Source organism: Lontra canadensis, unplaced genomic scaffold (genome assembly GCF_010015895.1).
Source record: "Lontra canadensis isolate GAN:19392208 unplaced genomic scaffold, GSC_riverotter_1.0 scaffold1, whole genome shotgun sequence".
In the NCBI taxonomy this organism is placed as follows: Eukaryota; Metazoa; Chordata; class Mammalia; order Carnivora; family Mustelidae; genus Lontra; species Lontra canadensis.
The window spans coordinates 125,371,842-125,390,862 of NW_022630995.1; the positions used below are offsets into that span (position 1 = coordinate 125,371,842).

General features: G+C 35.7%; 1 protein-coding gene across 4 annotated transcripts in view; it reads right to left on the minus strand.

Annotated features, from left to right (window-relative positions):
• Positions 1–19,021, minus strand: part of GASK1B (golgi associated kinase 1B) — a 45,739-nt gene that overhangs the window by 9,566 nt on the left and 17,152 nt on the right. For all 4 annotated transcript variants that reach the window (XM_032863084.1, XM_032863066.1, XM_032863080.1 and 1 more), the window contains exon 3: positions 18,629–18,843. In XM_032863084.1, coding sequence (XP_032718975.1) covers positions 18,629–18,843 — 215 coding nt within the window. The remainder of the gene's footprint in view (positions 1–18,628; positions 18,844–19,021) is intronic.

Below are 19,021 nucleotides of genomic sequence, written 5' to 3' on the forward strand. Positions count from 1 at the left end.
TTCATAAATGACAGAACTCAGGATTCTAACCCAGATATTCATGCCCTTCTCCATCCTGATTATCTCTCTCACATGCAGACAACATGGTGGGAAGAAAAAAAAAAAGCAAGTGCACTTGTATAGAATACTAAATTACTGAATGTCACTACATTCAGTAAATACTGGTTATAAAGTTTCAGCGGAAATACAAAAAACTGCAGTGTGGGAGTTCAGGTAAAAACACATGAAGGAGAGGATATTACAGTTGTGTTTTGAGAGACAGGAAGTATTAACTAAAAAAATAGACAAAGGCATGAAGGTAGGCAATCAAAAGACATCTTTAGAAGAACTGAGAGTACATGAGACCAGTGCTTCTCAGAATGTCTGTAGTGAAAGACCAGGGGTTTTTGTTTTTTTCTTTCCTTCAGCCCCACAATCTAAATGGATTGTTGTTTGTTAAATGATAATTTATTACTAGAGAATAAAATACAAAATACCAGCCAAATATTTGAATCAACAGATGAAATTCCCCTACCAAATGGCCATCAAAGTTTCTAAGTGCTTATTCGCAATTTTTGTACTTGTCATGGACTAATAAATTGGCAGGTTGAGTCACTCAAAATGAGTCACATTTTAAGTAGGATAATGCAAGACGGTTCTGTCGAGGATTAGGGGAACAGGAAGGCAGGTAGCAGAGCAAAAGGTGGATAAAAGTATTGTGCCCAATAGGGAAAGCCAAATTTCTGAAGTGTCTTCAATTTTCACTATCATTTTTTCATGTAGAGCCGGAAGGAAGGTAAAAACAAGGGAGCAGGGCATCAGAGAGAAATGTTAAAAAGAATAAAAACTGAAGGGAATCAAGACAGAGTGTACTTGGAAGCTGAAGATAGAGGAAAATAAAGATGTTCCTCCTCACGTTGATTAGAAAATCCCCCGATCCAAATATTTTTCTCATTCAACTCTTTTAGTTAAATTACATAACCCTGTAGACTTTTCTACTACCGTTTTTGTACACCTCTTTAAGGGTCTCAGTGAGCATATGTATGTAGGTATGTGTGCATTTCTGGTTGGTGAGTCAATATCTTAAGATCTCACCATCTCTTTTCAAGCCATTTGTTTTTAACCACTTAAAATTCTTACTTTTACAAAGAAAACTGTATTTTTAAAGAGAAAGTTTAAATAATGCAATAAAACATGTAATAAGTAGAAGTTAACAGTTTACCATAGTAACTCATCTAATACTTAACACATAGTAGGCACTTGATAAGTGTGTATTATAAAAAGAACCCCTGAGAGTTGGTATTCACTGTGAATTTCGCTATTTATAAAACTCCTTCAAAACCCTGTTTTCTACTGGGAAGAATCAAATACAAAATAATGGTGGCAAAGGAAGACATGGGTCTTTTTTAAAGTAGCATCCAGTGAATGAAGGGAGGAAAAAAATGGGAAGGGAGCAAAAGATGGAACTGCCTGTGCTTGCCATTTCTCTTGGTTGGCTCCCTTATGTGGGTTTAATTTCACTAACCACGGATCACGAACTGTTATATCCCACAGACAGTCTGCCGTAACACCTTGCCAGTACTAGGCATTTGATAAATACATAACAAGTAGATGGGACAGAAAAGCAATAGGGCATCCTTTTCTATAATTAACAGTTTCCTGGAATATTCCTTTGATTCCCAGTTATCTCATTGTCCAATGAGATAATTTGTCTTTAGAAAACTTGTTTTGTCATTTTGTCAAATTATCATTTGTTTTTAGGAAATGCATGGAGGAGGGGAAGTCTCATTGTCTCATTTTCAACAATTATCTTATTTCAAAAAGGCATAAAGACAGTGAGGATCACAACTAGTATCAGCCTTACCCTAGGTACAGAGAAACACGGAAACATATAGACTTACTTATCTGCTAGTAACACATAATTAGAAAGGCCTTGTATGTGAATGTGTCTTGATGTGAATTTGTGTACTGTTACCATGTTACCAGTGAAACTAGATGGATCCCTGTAGTCTAATGAATGTATAAAGGTAGACCAGATCATAGAGAAGAACAACCTCAAACAAATCCCATAGTCCCCATAGTACTTGTTAATACAGACTTAGTGTCTTACCGTGGGAGCGCTACACAAGCAAAAGCAAAAGTGTTCTCACCAGCCTGTACCTGTATCACTTGGGAACTCTCACGTCATAAAATAATAGATTTCATTTTCGTTCTTTGCTGCCATGGCAACGGGTGCCCATTAAATTACTCTGCATGTAAATGTGACTAGCAGAACATCTGAGGAACACTAAGAAAAGTAAAAATAGTTCTCAATATATACACCTAACAATGGCCGTAGGCTCACTTTTGCCTCTGCCTCTGGAAAGAGCAGTCATTTGCTCTATACTACTCAATCTCTAGAATTCCACATTTAAAAATATCTATCAATATGAACCAATTCAATGCAGCATGTCTAGTTTCTTCCATGTTACTGAATCGTAAGTAAAGATAGAACAGTATTTCTTTATGCAGAAGTAAAAACATGTTTAATGCTATGATATATTAGGATCTATTTCTATAGATGCAATGTTTAGAACCCAGATACTGTACCTCTGAATAAGTACCAGAAGTCAAACATCATTCTTCCCCAGAAAGACTAAAGAGAGTCACCAGGCAAATGATAATCTATTTTTAGAGAAAGAAAATCCACAATCTGTAATTTGCACAAATAGAGCTGCATGGAAATAGACTCTGCCAAAGGCACACCCATTTTCCTGTAAAGACTTATAAAGAAAACTAAGAGAAATAATTTTTACATTTTATAAAGTTCTGATTTATGGAATGGGTTTATATTAAACAAAGAAAATTAAAACAAGAATAATATAAGTAAAATGTTTAAAAAGTGCCTTCTTTTGAGGATATGAAACACCATTTTTAACAATTTAACATTAAATAGGGTTGTAAACACTTAAGATTACATATACATATAGCTGAGGTAAATACTGTCACTAAAAACTTTCTTTCCTTGACTTGACTGTATTAACTTTCAGTATTCTCATGAAATTTCTATCACTTTTATTTTCCCCTATAATGTAGTATTTTATTATAAGGATATTGGCAAAAATAAGATAATCTAAATGACTAGGCAAAAACACAATTGTGATTATAGTGACAAAGTTCCTTTGCTTGATGTCACTTTCATCAGGCTCCTGAACCTTTCTCTTAGGCCCATCTAGGCACTTCCATATACAATCCAGTTTTAGCAAGAGCCCTGTAAGTCAGTTTAACCAGAACCCCGCCACCATCGATATCTGATCGCATTCATCTTTCACTGGCCCCCAGGGATATGTCTGATCACCCGGGTCTGTCTTCAGCAAGAATCTGGTTAGACCAGTTAAACCAGACCTCCTCTTACTCCTGGCACTTCCTCTTCATAATTTGCCTTTTACTGACCCCATGCTGTATTCAGGATGGAGCCCAATCTCTCTCCCACGCTGGAATATCCCATTACAGTGGTCCCTATACCTACAACCATCATCACCAATAAAGTCTTCTTGACCATTTTTACCAAGTATCACTATTTCTTTCTTCAACAATGATTAACACAATCTAATATAACATATCTAAAAGCTATTTAAACTCATATCTTTCAATGGAAATTTGTTCTCTTTATAAAAAGCTAACTAATTCTGACAGATTGATTATTCTCTGGTTATTGAAAAATAAGTACTACTTGAGAGTAGAATGGTGGTTTCCAGGGGCTGGGAAGTGGGGAAATGAAGAGATGTTGGTCAAAGGGTATAAGCTTTTAGTTGCCAGTTGGGTAAAATCTAAGGATCAGACCATGGTTAATAATATTGTATTGTATACTTTAAAGTTGCAGAGATGATCTTAAGCATTCTCTCCCACACACATACAAAAGGTAACTATGTGAGGTGATAGACAGTTAGTTCCTTGATTGCGGTAAATATTGCACATTTATACAAACATCAGATCATCACACTCTACACTTTAAGTATATACAGTTGTGTTTGTCAAGTATACTTCAATAGAACTGGAAAAAAAACTAAATAAAGCTGAGTTTCTACCTTTTTCAAATATTACTGCTACATGCACTTACGTACTTACAGAAGTTCCCGTTTGAAGACAGATTTGTTTTTACGCTGTTTGGGATAGCAAGTTGCTATAAAGTAAACCCTTTATGCAGCTTGGATACAAAAATCCCAGGATACTGCTAACTCACTTTACATTATAAAGTTTCTAATTATCAAAATAACCCAAGGGGACATACATCATCTTTTCCCACATTACAAGTAAGGAAAAAACTCAAAGATGGCAAATAACTTGTCCAAGGAGACAAAACTAGTATATGATGTGAATTTCTACCAACTTCTGTCTGACTCATCACAATGCCTCCCAGGGTAGAAAAGACAAGCTTTTTGCTTTCATGAAGATCACAGTCTGATGTTTCTAAGTATGATTCACTGTGCCTGATCCATCATGTTTTACAGAGTGCACATACTCAAAAACTGTTTGTGGAAAAAATGAAAGAATGAATACGGGCATCGCTCAGCTCACCCACTCACACCTATCTAATGCAGAGAGCTAACTGCCAAAAGACCTCTCATTAGGCCTGACCTCCATGTTTCCTACTACCCATTTTCTTGTAAGAAGCTCAGAATCTTCAAATCAAAATCACAGAATCTTAGAATCACAGAGACGTAATACCTTTGACGTTATAAGCTACTATTTGGACAAAGGGAAGTTTTTTTCAGAAAAATTACCCAGACCCTGCTTCTCAAAATTTTTTTTTTAATTTCTTTTTTTTTTTTAATTTTATTTTTTATAAACATATATTTTTTTCCCCCCCAGGGGTACAGGTCTGTGAATCTCCAGGTTTACACACTTCACAGCACTCACCATAGCACATACCCTACCCAATGTCCATAACTCCCCCAAACCCCCTCCCCCCCTTTAAGTACCTCTGACACATAGAGTTATTGAAGACACCAAAAAGGATGAATTTATGTGAGCTAGTTATTATATAGAAATTAAACCTGAAAAAATAACTTGTCACGTATTATCTAAAAATAACACTGACCCATCCATTACACGTTAACATATTTTTAAAGAAATTGCTATACTTTCCACCAAAATAATAAGAGAAATTGAATTGTTCTTCCAAGTAAAAATGATGTTTAATGAAAAAAGCAGCTGGTTCAGCTCACAAGTCAAACAATTGCCTAAGTAGTTCTCCTCCAGGCAACTACCACACTGTGGGAGGCATTAGGAGTGCCTTAGGCATTCTTCCTGTGTTATCACATAGAATTTTTTTTTCCATTTTTTAAATTTTTTTATTTTATTTATTTAATAATAATTAATTTAATTTATTTATTCGAGAGAGAGAAAGAGCACAAGCAGGAGGAGCAGAGAGAGAGGGAGAGAGAATCTCAAGCTGACGCAGAGCTCAATCTCACAACCCTGAGATCATGACCAGATCTGAAACCAAGAGACAGACACTTAACAGACTGCACCACCAAGGTTCCCCTCAAGCAGAATTTTTTTTTAAAAAGATTTTATTTATTTATTTGACAGAGAGAGAGAAAGATCACAAGTAGGCAGAGAGGCAGGCAGAGAGGGGGAAGCAGGCTCCCTGCTGAGCAGAGAGCCTGATGTGGGGCTCAATCCCAGGACCCTGAGATCATGACCTGAGCCGAAGGCAGAGGCTTAAACCCACTGAGCCACTCAGGCACCCCTCAAACAGAATTTTTAAAAGATGCATACTTACAGGTACAGATTTAAGAAAATTAATAGTTTTACTGCTTTATCAAGGACATTCTTAAGTGAATCAGGCGTATTTTGCATGTACTTTTTCACATGAGCACAATGGCAATGAAGGGTAGGACAGGTATTGGTATAATGTAGTGCCAGCTTTGATTCATGCTAAGGCACCAACAAGTTTACCCACTACTGCAAACATGAACATAGAGGGAAAAAAAAATAAAGCAAAAACTGGCTTAACATCATTATGGGAATAGTGTTGACCTCATGGACCCTCTGAAATGGTAAAAAAAAAAAAAAAAAAAAGGCATTGCCCCAAACAGTCCTATTCAGTAATAACTTTTTGAGCTCCATTTTCTCTTAGTTATCTATGTTCATTAAATAACTTGAATATGGTTGACAAGAAGAGAACCTATAGAATCTTTATGAACTACCTCTCACTTAACCCTTTCTGAGTCTACTTTGTCAGGCAAAATTATTTTTAAAATAAATCTTCTAAAAATAATTATATCAAAAAATATCTATATTGAGGCCAGATGAATATCTGCCTGCCCTCTCAGGTGTTCCTATGGAAATACTAGTGTATTAAGTTATCCATGGTTTTTTATTTGCTTCCTGGAGGATTAATCCAGGTCTGATGCTTAGATCTCCTATTTTCCTGGAACATAGCAATTAAGGTTGGTTTCAAACTGTCTGTGGTTCAATGGCATAGGATTAATGGGGAAGCCAAACCCATAGCTAGCTCAAATGATACATTAAACAATCTCTGAATATCAAAATGTGGTTAGGGAATCACCAGATTTCCTCAAATCCCTGATCTTTCTCCCCCAGCTATCTATACATCAAGATTTAGGATTGAGACATAGTAACTATGCAGTACTCAATTTCAGCACAGTTTATAAATTCATGGCAAGTGCTGAAATAAGCAAAATGTGTATCATTAAATAACATATACTGTGTTTTTGATTAATAATTAAATTAGAATTGACCCATGAATGCTCATTTGGTTGTCACTTAGCAATATGAAGTTCATGAATATAACTTATTTGACCATTTTCCCCTTTGATTCAGAATGATAAAAAAGCAAAGATTATGTGAACCAATTTCCTAGTCCACGTTTTATGCAAATAAGGCTTTAGTATAATCAATGCCAGAAATCTCTGAGAATAAATACTAGACAGTAGGTTCTAAAAGCTTCTAAGTTGGAAGCCAATGTCTGAGGAACTTGTATGCTCCTTAACAGGAGCGATATGCTTTGAGACACAGGGAAATCTTAACGAGAAGTGGATCAGTGTACAGAGAAACATATTCTTGTTGTAAAGGCCAAAAAGCCATGCCTCTGTGATAAACCAGGGTCAGTATGGCTAGACAATTGTTTTTCTTTGATGTTGCCTCCATGAAAAATCAAATAAATAGCTTTGATGCTGTGAGAAGAATGTAGTTTCTAAAAGTCAGACCTCCACTAGAGCCATGATGTCAAACCCAGAACAGAGGCTCACAGGCCACTGCCTTTGTGTTTACTTTCTCAATCCTGTCATATTCTTGTAGAAAATTTTTAGCAGCAGACATACATTCCACTTAACAGCCATAAAAAGCGAAACTATTTGCCTTTTGAAATACAGGCCAGTATAATTCTACTGTTGGTTTCCTAATCTCCCCAAGGTTTTGAGAAGGAATAACTGTTAAGGGAACAAGGTACAATCTAGCAGGTCAGTTTCTTCACGGAAGTGGGGGGGGGAGGGGGTTTCACAGACTTCCTACATCAGACTTTTTTTGGAAGAGAGGATTCTGAAGGAGCAAACGTGTAAATGGGATGTATTCCATGAATAATCAAAGGGGAATTGGCTGTGTGGATTAACCAAGAGGACATCTGGAAAGGAATCACACTGAGAAACAAGAGTACAATAGTTCCCAGGCATAGAAATGACATCGTGTCAGACTCAAAGCCAAGTCACAAAATCTCACATGATGACTGAGCCTCACAGATTGATTTGGAATTGTCTAGACAGAACATAGAAATTCTTCAAGTTAGTTCAATTTAACTGAATCCCATGAGCAGTGTCCTGTTTGCTTTTAAGTCCTGATTTTTGTTTATAAATTAAAATAAAAAGTACTAAGCTATGAGAACAGGAAAAAGAACAAAAGATTATAAAGTAAACTATCTAAATAAAACACCTACGAAGCCAAGCAAAGTCTTTCATATGGTGTCAAAGTAGCCAGAAGCAATAAATAAATGCCCTAAGGTATTTGTTATATTAAGATGCTGTTTCAATCTAAGGAAAACTTTCTTGGCTATTTGCCTTGTAGACCTGTGTTCTCAGGCATAGAACCTCCCTAATATCTACCTCCTACAACATCCCTTTTTCTGGCATCATAAAACCACAGCCTGCCTAAACCCTGCTTCTCTCTAACTGGTAAAAGGACAGGAATAGCATGTGGCCAATTGCACTTAAAGTATTTAAGTTTTTAAAAACACACAAATATCCACTTATTATGCACGTAAAATTCCTTTAAAAATGGGTGAATGAATGACTCATGACAGTGACCATCTATTCAAAGAAAGGGCAGGAAGGGGACTTGAAGAGATGGTCAAAGGGGAGTTTAACTGATTTTTAATGTGTTGATGTTTCTAAAGTAAATTATAAAAGCAAATACGCAAAAACAACAACAACAAAAAGTTAACAGTATAATCCTAGAAGGTAGAAACATGGTATTTGTTATGTTAGTCTTTGTTCTTTACGTTTTGGGGGTTTTGTTGTTGTTGTTTTTGTTGTTTTATGTTTCAACAAAGGGACTAGAGATCTTGAGGAACAGAATCTCAGAATATAATCCCAACTAGCTTCCCAGATTCTGTATGGTGAGAACCCTGCAGTTAACAAACATCTAAGAATGTATTCTCTGAATTGCCCTCATCTCTGCAAAAATGACAGCCCTTTATCCCAATTTGACCTGAATGGCTGGTCCATAGAAACAACATTATATGATCTCATGATTCCCTACATAGTACGATACGCTATGATGAGTAGCTCTTTACTGCAGAAAATTCACAGAGAAACAGACATGAACCCTACTCTAAGGACCTGTAGTATTTGGAGATTCAAGAAATCACAGCTATGTGTGCATATATACACTCAAATTCTTATAAATAGGGTGATTCTAGATGAGATCTGTGCTGTTCTATTGAGTACTTTCCATCTGCCAGTACCTTGGTCCATTTGCGCTGCTACAATTATATGATTAAAAATAAAATACCATAGATTGGGTAATTTATAAACAATATTTATTTCTCATGGTTCTGGGGGCTGGAAGTATGAGATCAAGATGCCAACACAGTCTGTTTTTGGTAAAGGCCCCCTTCCCAATAGCAAACTGGCAACATCTCACTCTGTTCCTACCTGGTAGATGAAACTAGGGAATTCTGTCAGGCCTCTTTGACAAGGTACTAATCCCACTCATGAGAGCTCTGTCTTCATGACCTAGTCACCTCCCAAAGCCACCCTCCCATACCCCACCTTGGGAGCTAAGATTCGATGTATGAATTTTGGTGAGACACAAACATTCAGACCATAGGCAGCCAGATATCATGATAAACATTTCATGTGATAAAGATTTCATTTCATATCAATCTCCAAGTAAAGTGAGATCTTTCTCCATTTCAGTAATAAAGAAATCAAAGCTCAGAGATTATGAACTTGTCCTAGATTACAGACCGGACTATTGAAGAAGCTGGGATATGAATCAAGCCTTACAACAAACAATGATGTTGTTTTACTTCTGTTGCATATCCGTATGATTCTGTGTTGTTGCCCTCTGATTTTAATGTATTGAAAACTTGTGAACATTTTTTAAATGATGTTAGATATTCAGAGGAAAGAGGGAGTTTAATATGATTGACTTGGTTCCAGAAGACTTTGCAGAGAAAGGATTTGACTGGAGTTTGAGGGCCAGGCTGCACATTAGATGGGGAAGTAGAAGCAGTGGTGAGTAATCCATGGAGAAAGTGGGGGTGGAGGGTGCAACAGGCAGTAAGTAAACAAAACCACAGCAAACACACACAGAGGCATACACAACCCTGTGTTTGCTAACTACAGGGTTCTCAGTCTACAGTACTGAAATGCCACAAAAGATCATGGCTGATGAGCAGATGAGAACGGGAAGGAAGTTACAAGGTCACGTTACGGTGTTTCTTCAATGTTAACATTTCTCTATATAAATTGTACCACTAGACAACCAGGTTTTATGTCAAATCTACCATGAGAGAACCAGGTAAGAGGTAAGAGATGAAGGTAAACTACTCCTTAGAGAAGTATTCCAAATAATAAATGAAGAAGTGATGAGAGTTGGAATACCCCCATTTCTCAATGCCTAGTGAATGGATGGATCAACATTGATCATCCATAGCTACTACTGTCACAAAAATGAAAGACCAACCAGACATTATCTCTCCTAATAGAAAAATATACCACCAACCTCGTAGAAGTCTTGAAAAAACAAGTTAAATCTAAATTGGATCAAGTATCTAAACTCCACGCCAATGTCTATTGACTATAGGTGACATCATGGAAGTAAAATAAAGACATCATGGAAGTAAAACCAGCAAACTCCAGAATCTAGAACTCTAGAGAACAAGGCAAATGCTTTCTTCAATAAGTAAACTGGTAAGGGAAAAAAAAAGGAAGAAGTGGGCGCAGAGTCTATACATTAAAAGACATATCAACTGATCACAAAGTGCAGGCTTTATTTGAATCCTGGTTCAAATAAACAAACTGAAATAATAAATAAGCAAGCAAGCAAATAAATAAATAAAACATTTATTAGACAATTAAAAATTAGACCAGTTACTGGACATGTTACTGGAATTATTGCAAATTTTTCTTTTCGGTGTTATAATAGTTACATGCTTATGTTTTATTTTCTAGTGATCATAGCATGAGCCAAAGGCAGATGCTTAACTGATTGAGCCATCCAGGTGTCCCTAATGCACTAAGGCATTTAAAATTTATTTTCCAGGGGTACCTGGGTGATTCGGATAGTTAAGCGTCTGCTTTTGGCTCAGGTCTTTATGTCTGAGTCCTGGAATTGAGCCAGCAGCTGGCTCTTTGCTCAATGGGAACTCTGCTTCTCCCTCTCCCTGAGTTTCTCACCCCTACCACTAATTCTCTCTCAAGTGAATAAATAAATTATTTAAAAAAATAAAAATTAAAATTAGAAAAAAATATTTTCCAATCAAATGGAACTTTTTAGAGTTTTTTGTTTTTTGTTTTTTGTTTTGTTTTGTTTTGTTTTTGCAAGAAGCAATTAAAACAATTTAAAGGAAAGTAGGAAAAATAAACTCAGCCATAGTTTACACAATAAATTGAGTTGGGGAAGATAGAGAAAAAGAGATCAGCTAGAAGTCTCCTACAACATCTGGACCTATATTGATAAGAGTTTGATTAGGATAGCATTAATAGGGAAGAAAAGGGAAACATAAATGGAGTGATCCTGAGGAACTACAAAGTTTAGTGTATCTCAAAGAAGAGTCAAAGATTCAAAGATGATTCAAAAATGTCTGACCTGACCAATTTTTAAAATAGTAATATTATGAGAAGGAACAGGTAAGTCAAGAGGGCAAATTGTCGGGGCATGAGGTGACAAATTTGCTTCTAGACATCAAGTATGAGAGACTGACATGACCATTTGTCATTTAAAGTGAAGTATTGTTTTGCCACATACGCATAAAAATGTTTTGTGCCCTCTCCAATCATGATGAATTATTTAAAAATAGTCATGAATTAAAGTTGTATAATCAAATAAATGAATAAAAATGTATGTCAGACCTCCTCAAACAAGGAAGATGACCCAAAATCTTCCTCAATAATCATACTTTCTTGGCATAGGTTAGGCATTTTTTCTATATCCTTTTCTCTGCAAAAATCTCTTGTGTTCTCTGATACAGAAGAAAATCTGTAAACTTCTTTTACATCACCTCCCCTGTCTCTATCTAAACATAGCTGCCCAGTAAACACCAGCTTTTATGGCCAATTTGCTCACGTATGATAAGTAATACTTAGAAGAATAAATTATAATGTCACAAAATAATTTGGTAAGTGTTCTGAGGCCTTTTAAAATAAGATAGTCCCTTATATTATAGCATCAATAATACCGAAAACAATTTCTCCTAGTGAAAAATCATGGACATGTGTATAGTAAAAACTATGTCAAAGTCAGATATTTGAATTTCATTTGTAAGAAAGAGCACACTTTATACAATTAAAATTCTGTAGAAACTGTGATATATTTTAGTTCTTAGCACACCCATACCTTCGAAGTTTAGAGTTGGTCAATTTTAATGTCTAGAATATCACACTCCCATGTCCTTTATCTTAGGAAATGACTCTCTGTAATCAAGTGAATCATTGTGATTCTCATCATAAAAACAAATTGTGAAGGTTTTCAATAATTAGAAGCAATAATATGTCTTTTCAAAACCCTCTCATCCTTGGCCATCTTTGCTCCCTCAATCCCTATCAGCTCAGCAACTATATTGCCCAAGCTAATCATTTTCATTGCTACTTGGACAAGATAGTATGTGACTTACATCACGTCTCATTGTTTGCTAGCAAATGAACAAAAACCTATATTATTTGCTTGCTTGGACTTAACAATAAATACAAGGCTACAGGCTATTTGGATCAGCAATGTGTTACTTCTGCAAAACAATAAAGCTGACCCAAACTATTAGAAATCCCAGTGTCAAAGACCCTGGATTGTTATGCCTCTTGCTGTCAAAGCACCTATTGTGAGTGATCTCTGAAAGTTGGAGGCAAAACCCTTGGTCACTGAGTAGTGGGGATAAAAGGAGGCGATGCTTAGAAGACCTTCATAATCTACCATGGAGGTCACAATTGGAATCTTTCTTTGCCTAGCATTGGATATTCCCACGGAAACAAATATTCTTTTAATGAAAAGTTATATTTTCTCTGGTTTGATGATAGTTGATTGGAATTTTTACTTTTACTATTATCATATCATTAAGTGAAAAAAAAAAAATGATGCATAGAAAGAAGAGTGGAAGAGAATAGGCCAAAGATTAACACCTATTAATCTAATGCATTATATTCAGGAACTAAATCATTAGAAGCCAGGTAAGAGCTAGGAGAGTTGACTGATAAAAGACAACTCTAGGGTGACAAGGCATACCAATTCATATTATTGTTGTTCGTTGAATTTATGAACATAAGTTTATTACTCACAGCCACCTGGGGAAAACTACTTAATGGATTTTCCCACTCTGCCCTTTGTTAGAATCCCTCTCTCTGAAACTCTCTTCCTGTCTCCTGGACTCACTTGATTTCTGCAAGGTCTTCAGTTTCTAGATTAAATGTCATATTCTCTGTTTACACTCTACAAATCTCGAAGAACTAGTAGCATCTTATTTGTTTCAAAAGGATGTTAAACTTAATTATGACACCTGATTCATTCCGTTATGATTATCTGTCTCTGCTGTTAGACTGCATAACTCAAGGTCAGGGACAGGATCTCAGCTATTTTATCACCAGCACTAAACCTGCCAAGTGTCTGGGACAGAAAAGGCCCCAAAAAAGTCTGTCAAGTCCAAGTGGAAAGAAATATATGTAATTTGTTTTGTTGAAGGTGGAAGAAAACATCTCCCAAAACACATCTCTGCTAGTACTCCTCTATCTAAACACTCCTTAATTGCTCATCAAATAAAATTATTCTTAGAAAATATAAGTACACAAATAACTCCATTAAATAGGAAAAATATTAAATATTTTTTATTCATTTGATTTTTCATTTTCTAACCTTCTAATTCTCTTATTTTAACAAAATTTATTTCTTTATTACAATTACACTTTTGTTGCTTCAACTTTTAACATTTTTAATTGGACACTTTTGATTTAATATTTTAATATAAATAGGTAGTTTCCTTTGATCAAAAAAATAACACCCTGAGTATGACATTTTCAGCTACTGTGCTACTAATTGAAAAGGTTACAGACTTGGATAAGACAGGGACTTGCCCTTAAGAAATTCACAGCTTATTAAAAAAGACAGACTAGTCAAAAACAATTAAAACTTAATGGGCTAAGGTCTCTAATATAAGTATATAAGAGTAGAAAATATAACAATTTGGGAATGACTTACAATTTAATGAATAAAAATAATGGTAAAATATTTTAGTTCTTTTATTGGTAATAGTCTCTACTATTATTTCTGAATAATGAATTTCTTAACATGTAATACTCACTGAACCTATTATGTAACAGACATTATACTAAATTCTTCATGTGTGTAAATGTATTGAATTCTCTCAATAACCCTCTCTATAAACATTATTATTATTCCTGAGGGAACCAAGGTAGAGAGAGGTTAAATAACTTCTCAATGTTAAAAAATTAGTATTGGACATTTGGATTGAACTGTAGCAGACTGGTTCCAGAATCTCAGTTCCTAACCATTATACAGACTATCTACGAGTTCAAAAAGCAAGTTTTATACATCCTAAATCTTTTCCTATTATTTTATTTGACCTTTTGATAGAAATTTCCCAAGTCTTAGAAACTCAGATTCTCTCTAGAATACTCTTCTTTGGCATCCTAACGGAGGTGAATTTTTGTCTCTGCAGTTCATACCCCCACGCTTCAAGAATAAAAGGTTACTTGTGCCTCTATCACATTTACAGACCCAGTAAAATGGCATAGCTTTTATGAATGTAGATTTGTTAATTGGGTAAAACAAAAAGAATGTTGTATACAGAAAATTAACAACTGGGTTCTGTATTCCCTTGCCTTGTTGTAGCATCATAGAACAAGTGATTTTAGTTTACTTCAGGCAGAACTTTTCTCAAGTTGTTAACAAACTCTACTCAATGCGTTCCCAACACATTCACAATCACCATTTAAATAAGGCATATATTTGACTTTAAAGTAAACATCTCAGTGTAATTGATGAGGATTACTGTATAAAAGATAACTACTGTAGTACTCATGAAAAATGGCCTACATATATTCATTTATTCATTTATTTGTTCAGCAAACATTTTAACAAACACCTCTCTATAAAAATTGTATGATGCTAAATACAGAAAGTAAAAAGGTCAACTAAGATATCACCTTATAAAAAATGTAAAATTTCTCTGGAGTAATATCTACTATGAGCAAAGTCAAATGAAAAACAACAAAGTAAAAAAATTATTTGAGATATATAAGATTGATAATAATTTTCATGATATACAAAATGTTTTTATAAATAAGGAAAAGCTATGGAATGCAATAAAAATGGGAATTATATGAACAGGCAACTCACAAAAAATGAACTATTAATAATGCATATTTGAAAGTATGAGATCCTCAATCTCACTCATAATGAAAAAACTGGAAATATAAGCAAGACCTTACTACCCTCCATAAAATCAGTAAAAATATTAATCAGTTTTCTACTTCCCAAGGTTGGCAAGAAAGAAGAAAACACTTGCTCTTCTATATTCCTGATAAAATTATAAAATGCTGCAGCATCTAGAGGAAATCAGTCTTTTGTTTGTTGCACTGTGGGAAGCAAGTAAATGTTGGATGAATGAAAGAATGTAAGTCTATTCTTTCAGATGCCATCTTCATATATATAATTTGATATACTTTGGTAGATACCAACCAAATTAACTCTTAACAATCAAATTAACTTCTGACTTTTAGAGTCAATGCTTTAGGCAGAGCCAAAACTGGGAACTCCCACTGGTGTCATAACAAGTTCCAGTAAAGCCTTGCAGAGATCACATCCTCATGGATTATGAGGAATATGAAAGACACCTTCACAAGCTCCTATGGGCAGAAGGGTCAAGGGAGTATATTACAAATAGAACTAACTGATCTACCAATAGAATCCGTTCCTGCAGAGTTAGCAGCAGCCTGATGCCCACTATCTCAAGCCAAAGGTGATCTTGGCTTATATAGTTTGAGTGGACTGGAGGAATCATCCTGTTAGGAAATGACAAAGCCTGAACTAAGATACGAGCACAAGCCATACCTAAAAGAAGGTGGAGATATTTCAAGGACTTGGTCACTGTATGGATATGAGGGTAAGTATCACAAGGCATATAAATGACTCCCAAATTTTTGACTTGAGAAATTGGAAGATGATGGCACCATTGCCCTATAAAATGAATAGGAGGAAGCTCTGCTTATAAGTTTGTCTCTTAAGCCAGAATTCCTCAGTTGGACTACAGATTCTATTGGATACCAGCTCTGTGACTCTAGCCAAATTAATTAATTTCTCCTTGCCTTGATTTCCTCATTTCTAAAATATGAATAATAATAAGATCCACTTCATGGGACTGTTATGAGGATTAAATAAGATAGTATCTCAGTGCTCAGTACAGAGAGAGTGCTTAGAACTGTGCCAAGCACATAGCAAGTATCACATAATTGTTAGAATATTAACAGTATTAGTTTAAGTTCTTAAAATATTTGTCTTCTTTGAAAACTTATAATAGTGATATGTTTACATTCATCCTCAAGACCATGGACAATGGGCACAATGACAAAAGCTGCTGATGCTCTCAGGAGACTGTGGGTCAGTTTGAATTCATTCTTGCTCAGTCAAGATAATGAACACAAAGGTTACAATGCGAACACACCTCTTGTGAAAAAAAGCTCTCTTCCTCTGTTTTCTATCGTATCTCTTATAGGCAGGGAGCATCACTACTCTCCCAAATGACTCTCCTTCAGATAAATGGTATATTTAGGATGCCCTAAATATCCTATGAACATTGTCAACCCCATGTCCTTCCTTACATTTGTGCCTATCCTCTTTATCATTTATAGCCTGCAATCTTATTCAAACTCTCCCTCCTTTACTATTTTATGGCAAAGCACTCTCTCTCTTTTTTAACCTCATATCAGTAAGAAATTTTATATTATCCCATCCAGCCCTTCTTACATGGATCTATTTTTGTTTCCTATGTAATTTTTTAAAAACCCAAATGTGGGATAGGGAGAGGGGATAACTGTCTTTACTATTTTGCTACCCCTGTGTCAGTTTTCTTCAGTGTAATGCACAGTAGGTGCTGCATAAACACATCATCATTGTTGAATGTAGTTGTAGTTTTCCTCAATAGAAAGGAGAATAACAAAGACAGAAGATGGATGGAGATTTAGTTGAAGTTTCCATAATTAAAACAAACATCACTATAGACAACTTCTAAAAGGGTTTTCCCTCTAATTCAGTATAGGTTAGCTCTTATGTTCCTCAGCTACAAACCTCAAGGTCATTCCTTTCTTATAGACTTCACTGCCACATTCATGACTCTCCTATCCCTCCTGCCTCTAGTCATCATTTTCAGGAGCTTCAACCTCTCTACTAACCACTCACCTAAACACCTGGCCTCATAGAAAGTACCTTTACCTACTCAGCCCTCATTTTTCATTTTATTGCTAATACATTTTATCACACCAACCCCCTTTATTAACCTAAAGATACCTTGGTAGTTGCCATACAATAATGGTCAAAAATATGGAATCTCATGTCAGCCAAAACTGCCGAAATCTCTATTTGGGAACTTACCAGCTCTGTAATACTGAACAAGTTAGGTAAATCTAGAAACAATTCTCCATGGCATTTCTGCACATCTTAGATCAGGTTTTACTTTGCACTGTCTCTTCAAGGATGTTATTATAGCAAACAGCCTTGGAAAATACAAAGATTGTTTCCCACTAATGTGGAAGTCAGATTTTATTTATCAGCTGACTAAGATAATAAAGATAATGTCTCCTTCTGGGGCAATGTTGGACAGGTTTGCTAGCAACCTCTTATAAGATTGGGGGTTTCCTAAGCTTTGAGTTCTTCTGTAGTGACAAACCCCTACATGCAGCATTAACCAGCTACTTTGTATCATCCCAATGGGACTCTAGGGGCAAAGGAGCATGAAGCTAGTTCCATTTGCTATACCATGAGTAATGAAGTCATCTGTCTGTCTCTGTCCTCTGCTACCATCTATGAACATGTGGCTGGCTAATCTATTAGCTTGTGAGAAAGGTAAGATCTCAGACTTTCCGCAGTTCTTGATAAAAAACTCTTTACACTTCAGTTTCCTTTTTACCAACCCATAAAATGGAAAGAGATGCCTATCTCAGAGTTAGCATGTTAATTAAATGGAAAAAAATGAGATAATATATATACAATGCTTTAGACCAGTCTGAACCTCATAGCTGGACTTACAACAGTTTTTGGTGACTTCTGACTGCCTGCTTGTCAAATGCCCTGCTCTCCAACTCTGTTCTCACTGGTGGTTTTGCAATGCTGACCCCATAAATCATCCTCTTCTTGAAAGTTCCTAATCCCTTGAAAGTCTGTGACTCTGGTTTCCTTCTTACATTTTCACCTCTCTCTAGTTCCTTCCCAAAATGTCACACTCACACACACATACACAGAGGAATTAACAAAAGGAGAATGTTTTTCAAATGTCTTAAGACAGTCCTAAATTCTACAAAGTATTAATTAGCGACACAACGACAGCAGCCAACAGGTTTTTCTAAAATGGAGGAAAGGAAAAGCAGTAATCAGAATGAGAGGATGAAGAGAGTTACAAGGTCTTCATCAAAAGGGGACAAGAGTTATAAGACATCTGTGATATTCCGTGTCACTCACTTACACAGAAGGTCAATATTTATCATTCTATTATTCTCCAATGTCCAATCTTAATTAAATATTTGCAAAAAAAATTACTAGAAAGAAAACAAGAGAAATGGTGGCTGTAAGCTATATAACAAAATGCCACTATAGAACTTAAACTTTGGCTTCATGAAAATTCAAAGTATAGAAGATTCCTTAGCGTTAGCCTTACATAACTCAGTGTCAGCCTTAGATCACCCCTTACTTTATCTGATAAGCTTACCTGTAACAAAAAATCGAAGAGTGCCAGCTTGGACCACTCGTGGTGATGTATTTCAGTACAACCCCATTCAGGCTTAGGTACTCGGCCATTCTGCCAACACTTCTGTTTCAACAACTGTTGGTAAGTTCCCCAGGTGAGCTTAACAGAAGAGTGGGTCTCATTACTTGTTGGAGATAGAGTTGAGTCCCAGAGAATGAGAGGGCATGGTCGGCCATCTATAGAATCCAAACAAACAAACAAATTTGCTTTAGCATGTTCAGCATGACTCAGTGTGAGATTTTAGACAGTCACTCATAGCTTCACCCTCTCACCTCCCAAATGCAAGAGTTTGATTAGATGATATTTCAAGGTCCCTGTTAGGCAATGAAATGAAAGACTTTTGAGACAAGATGT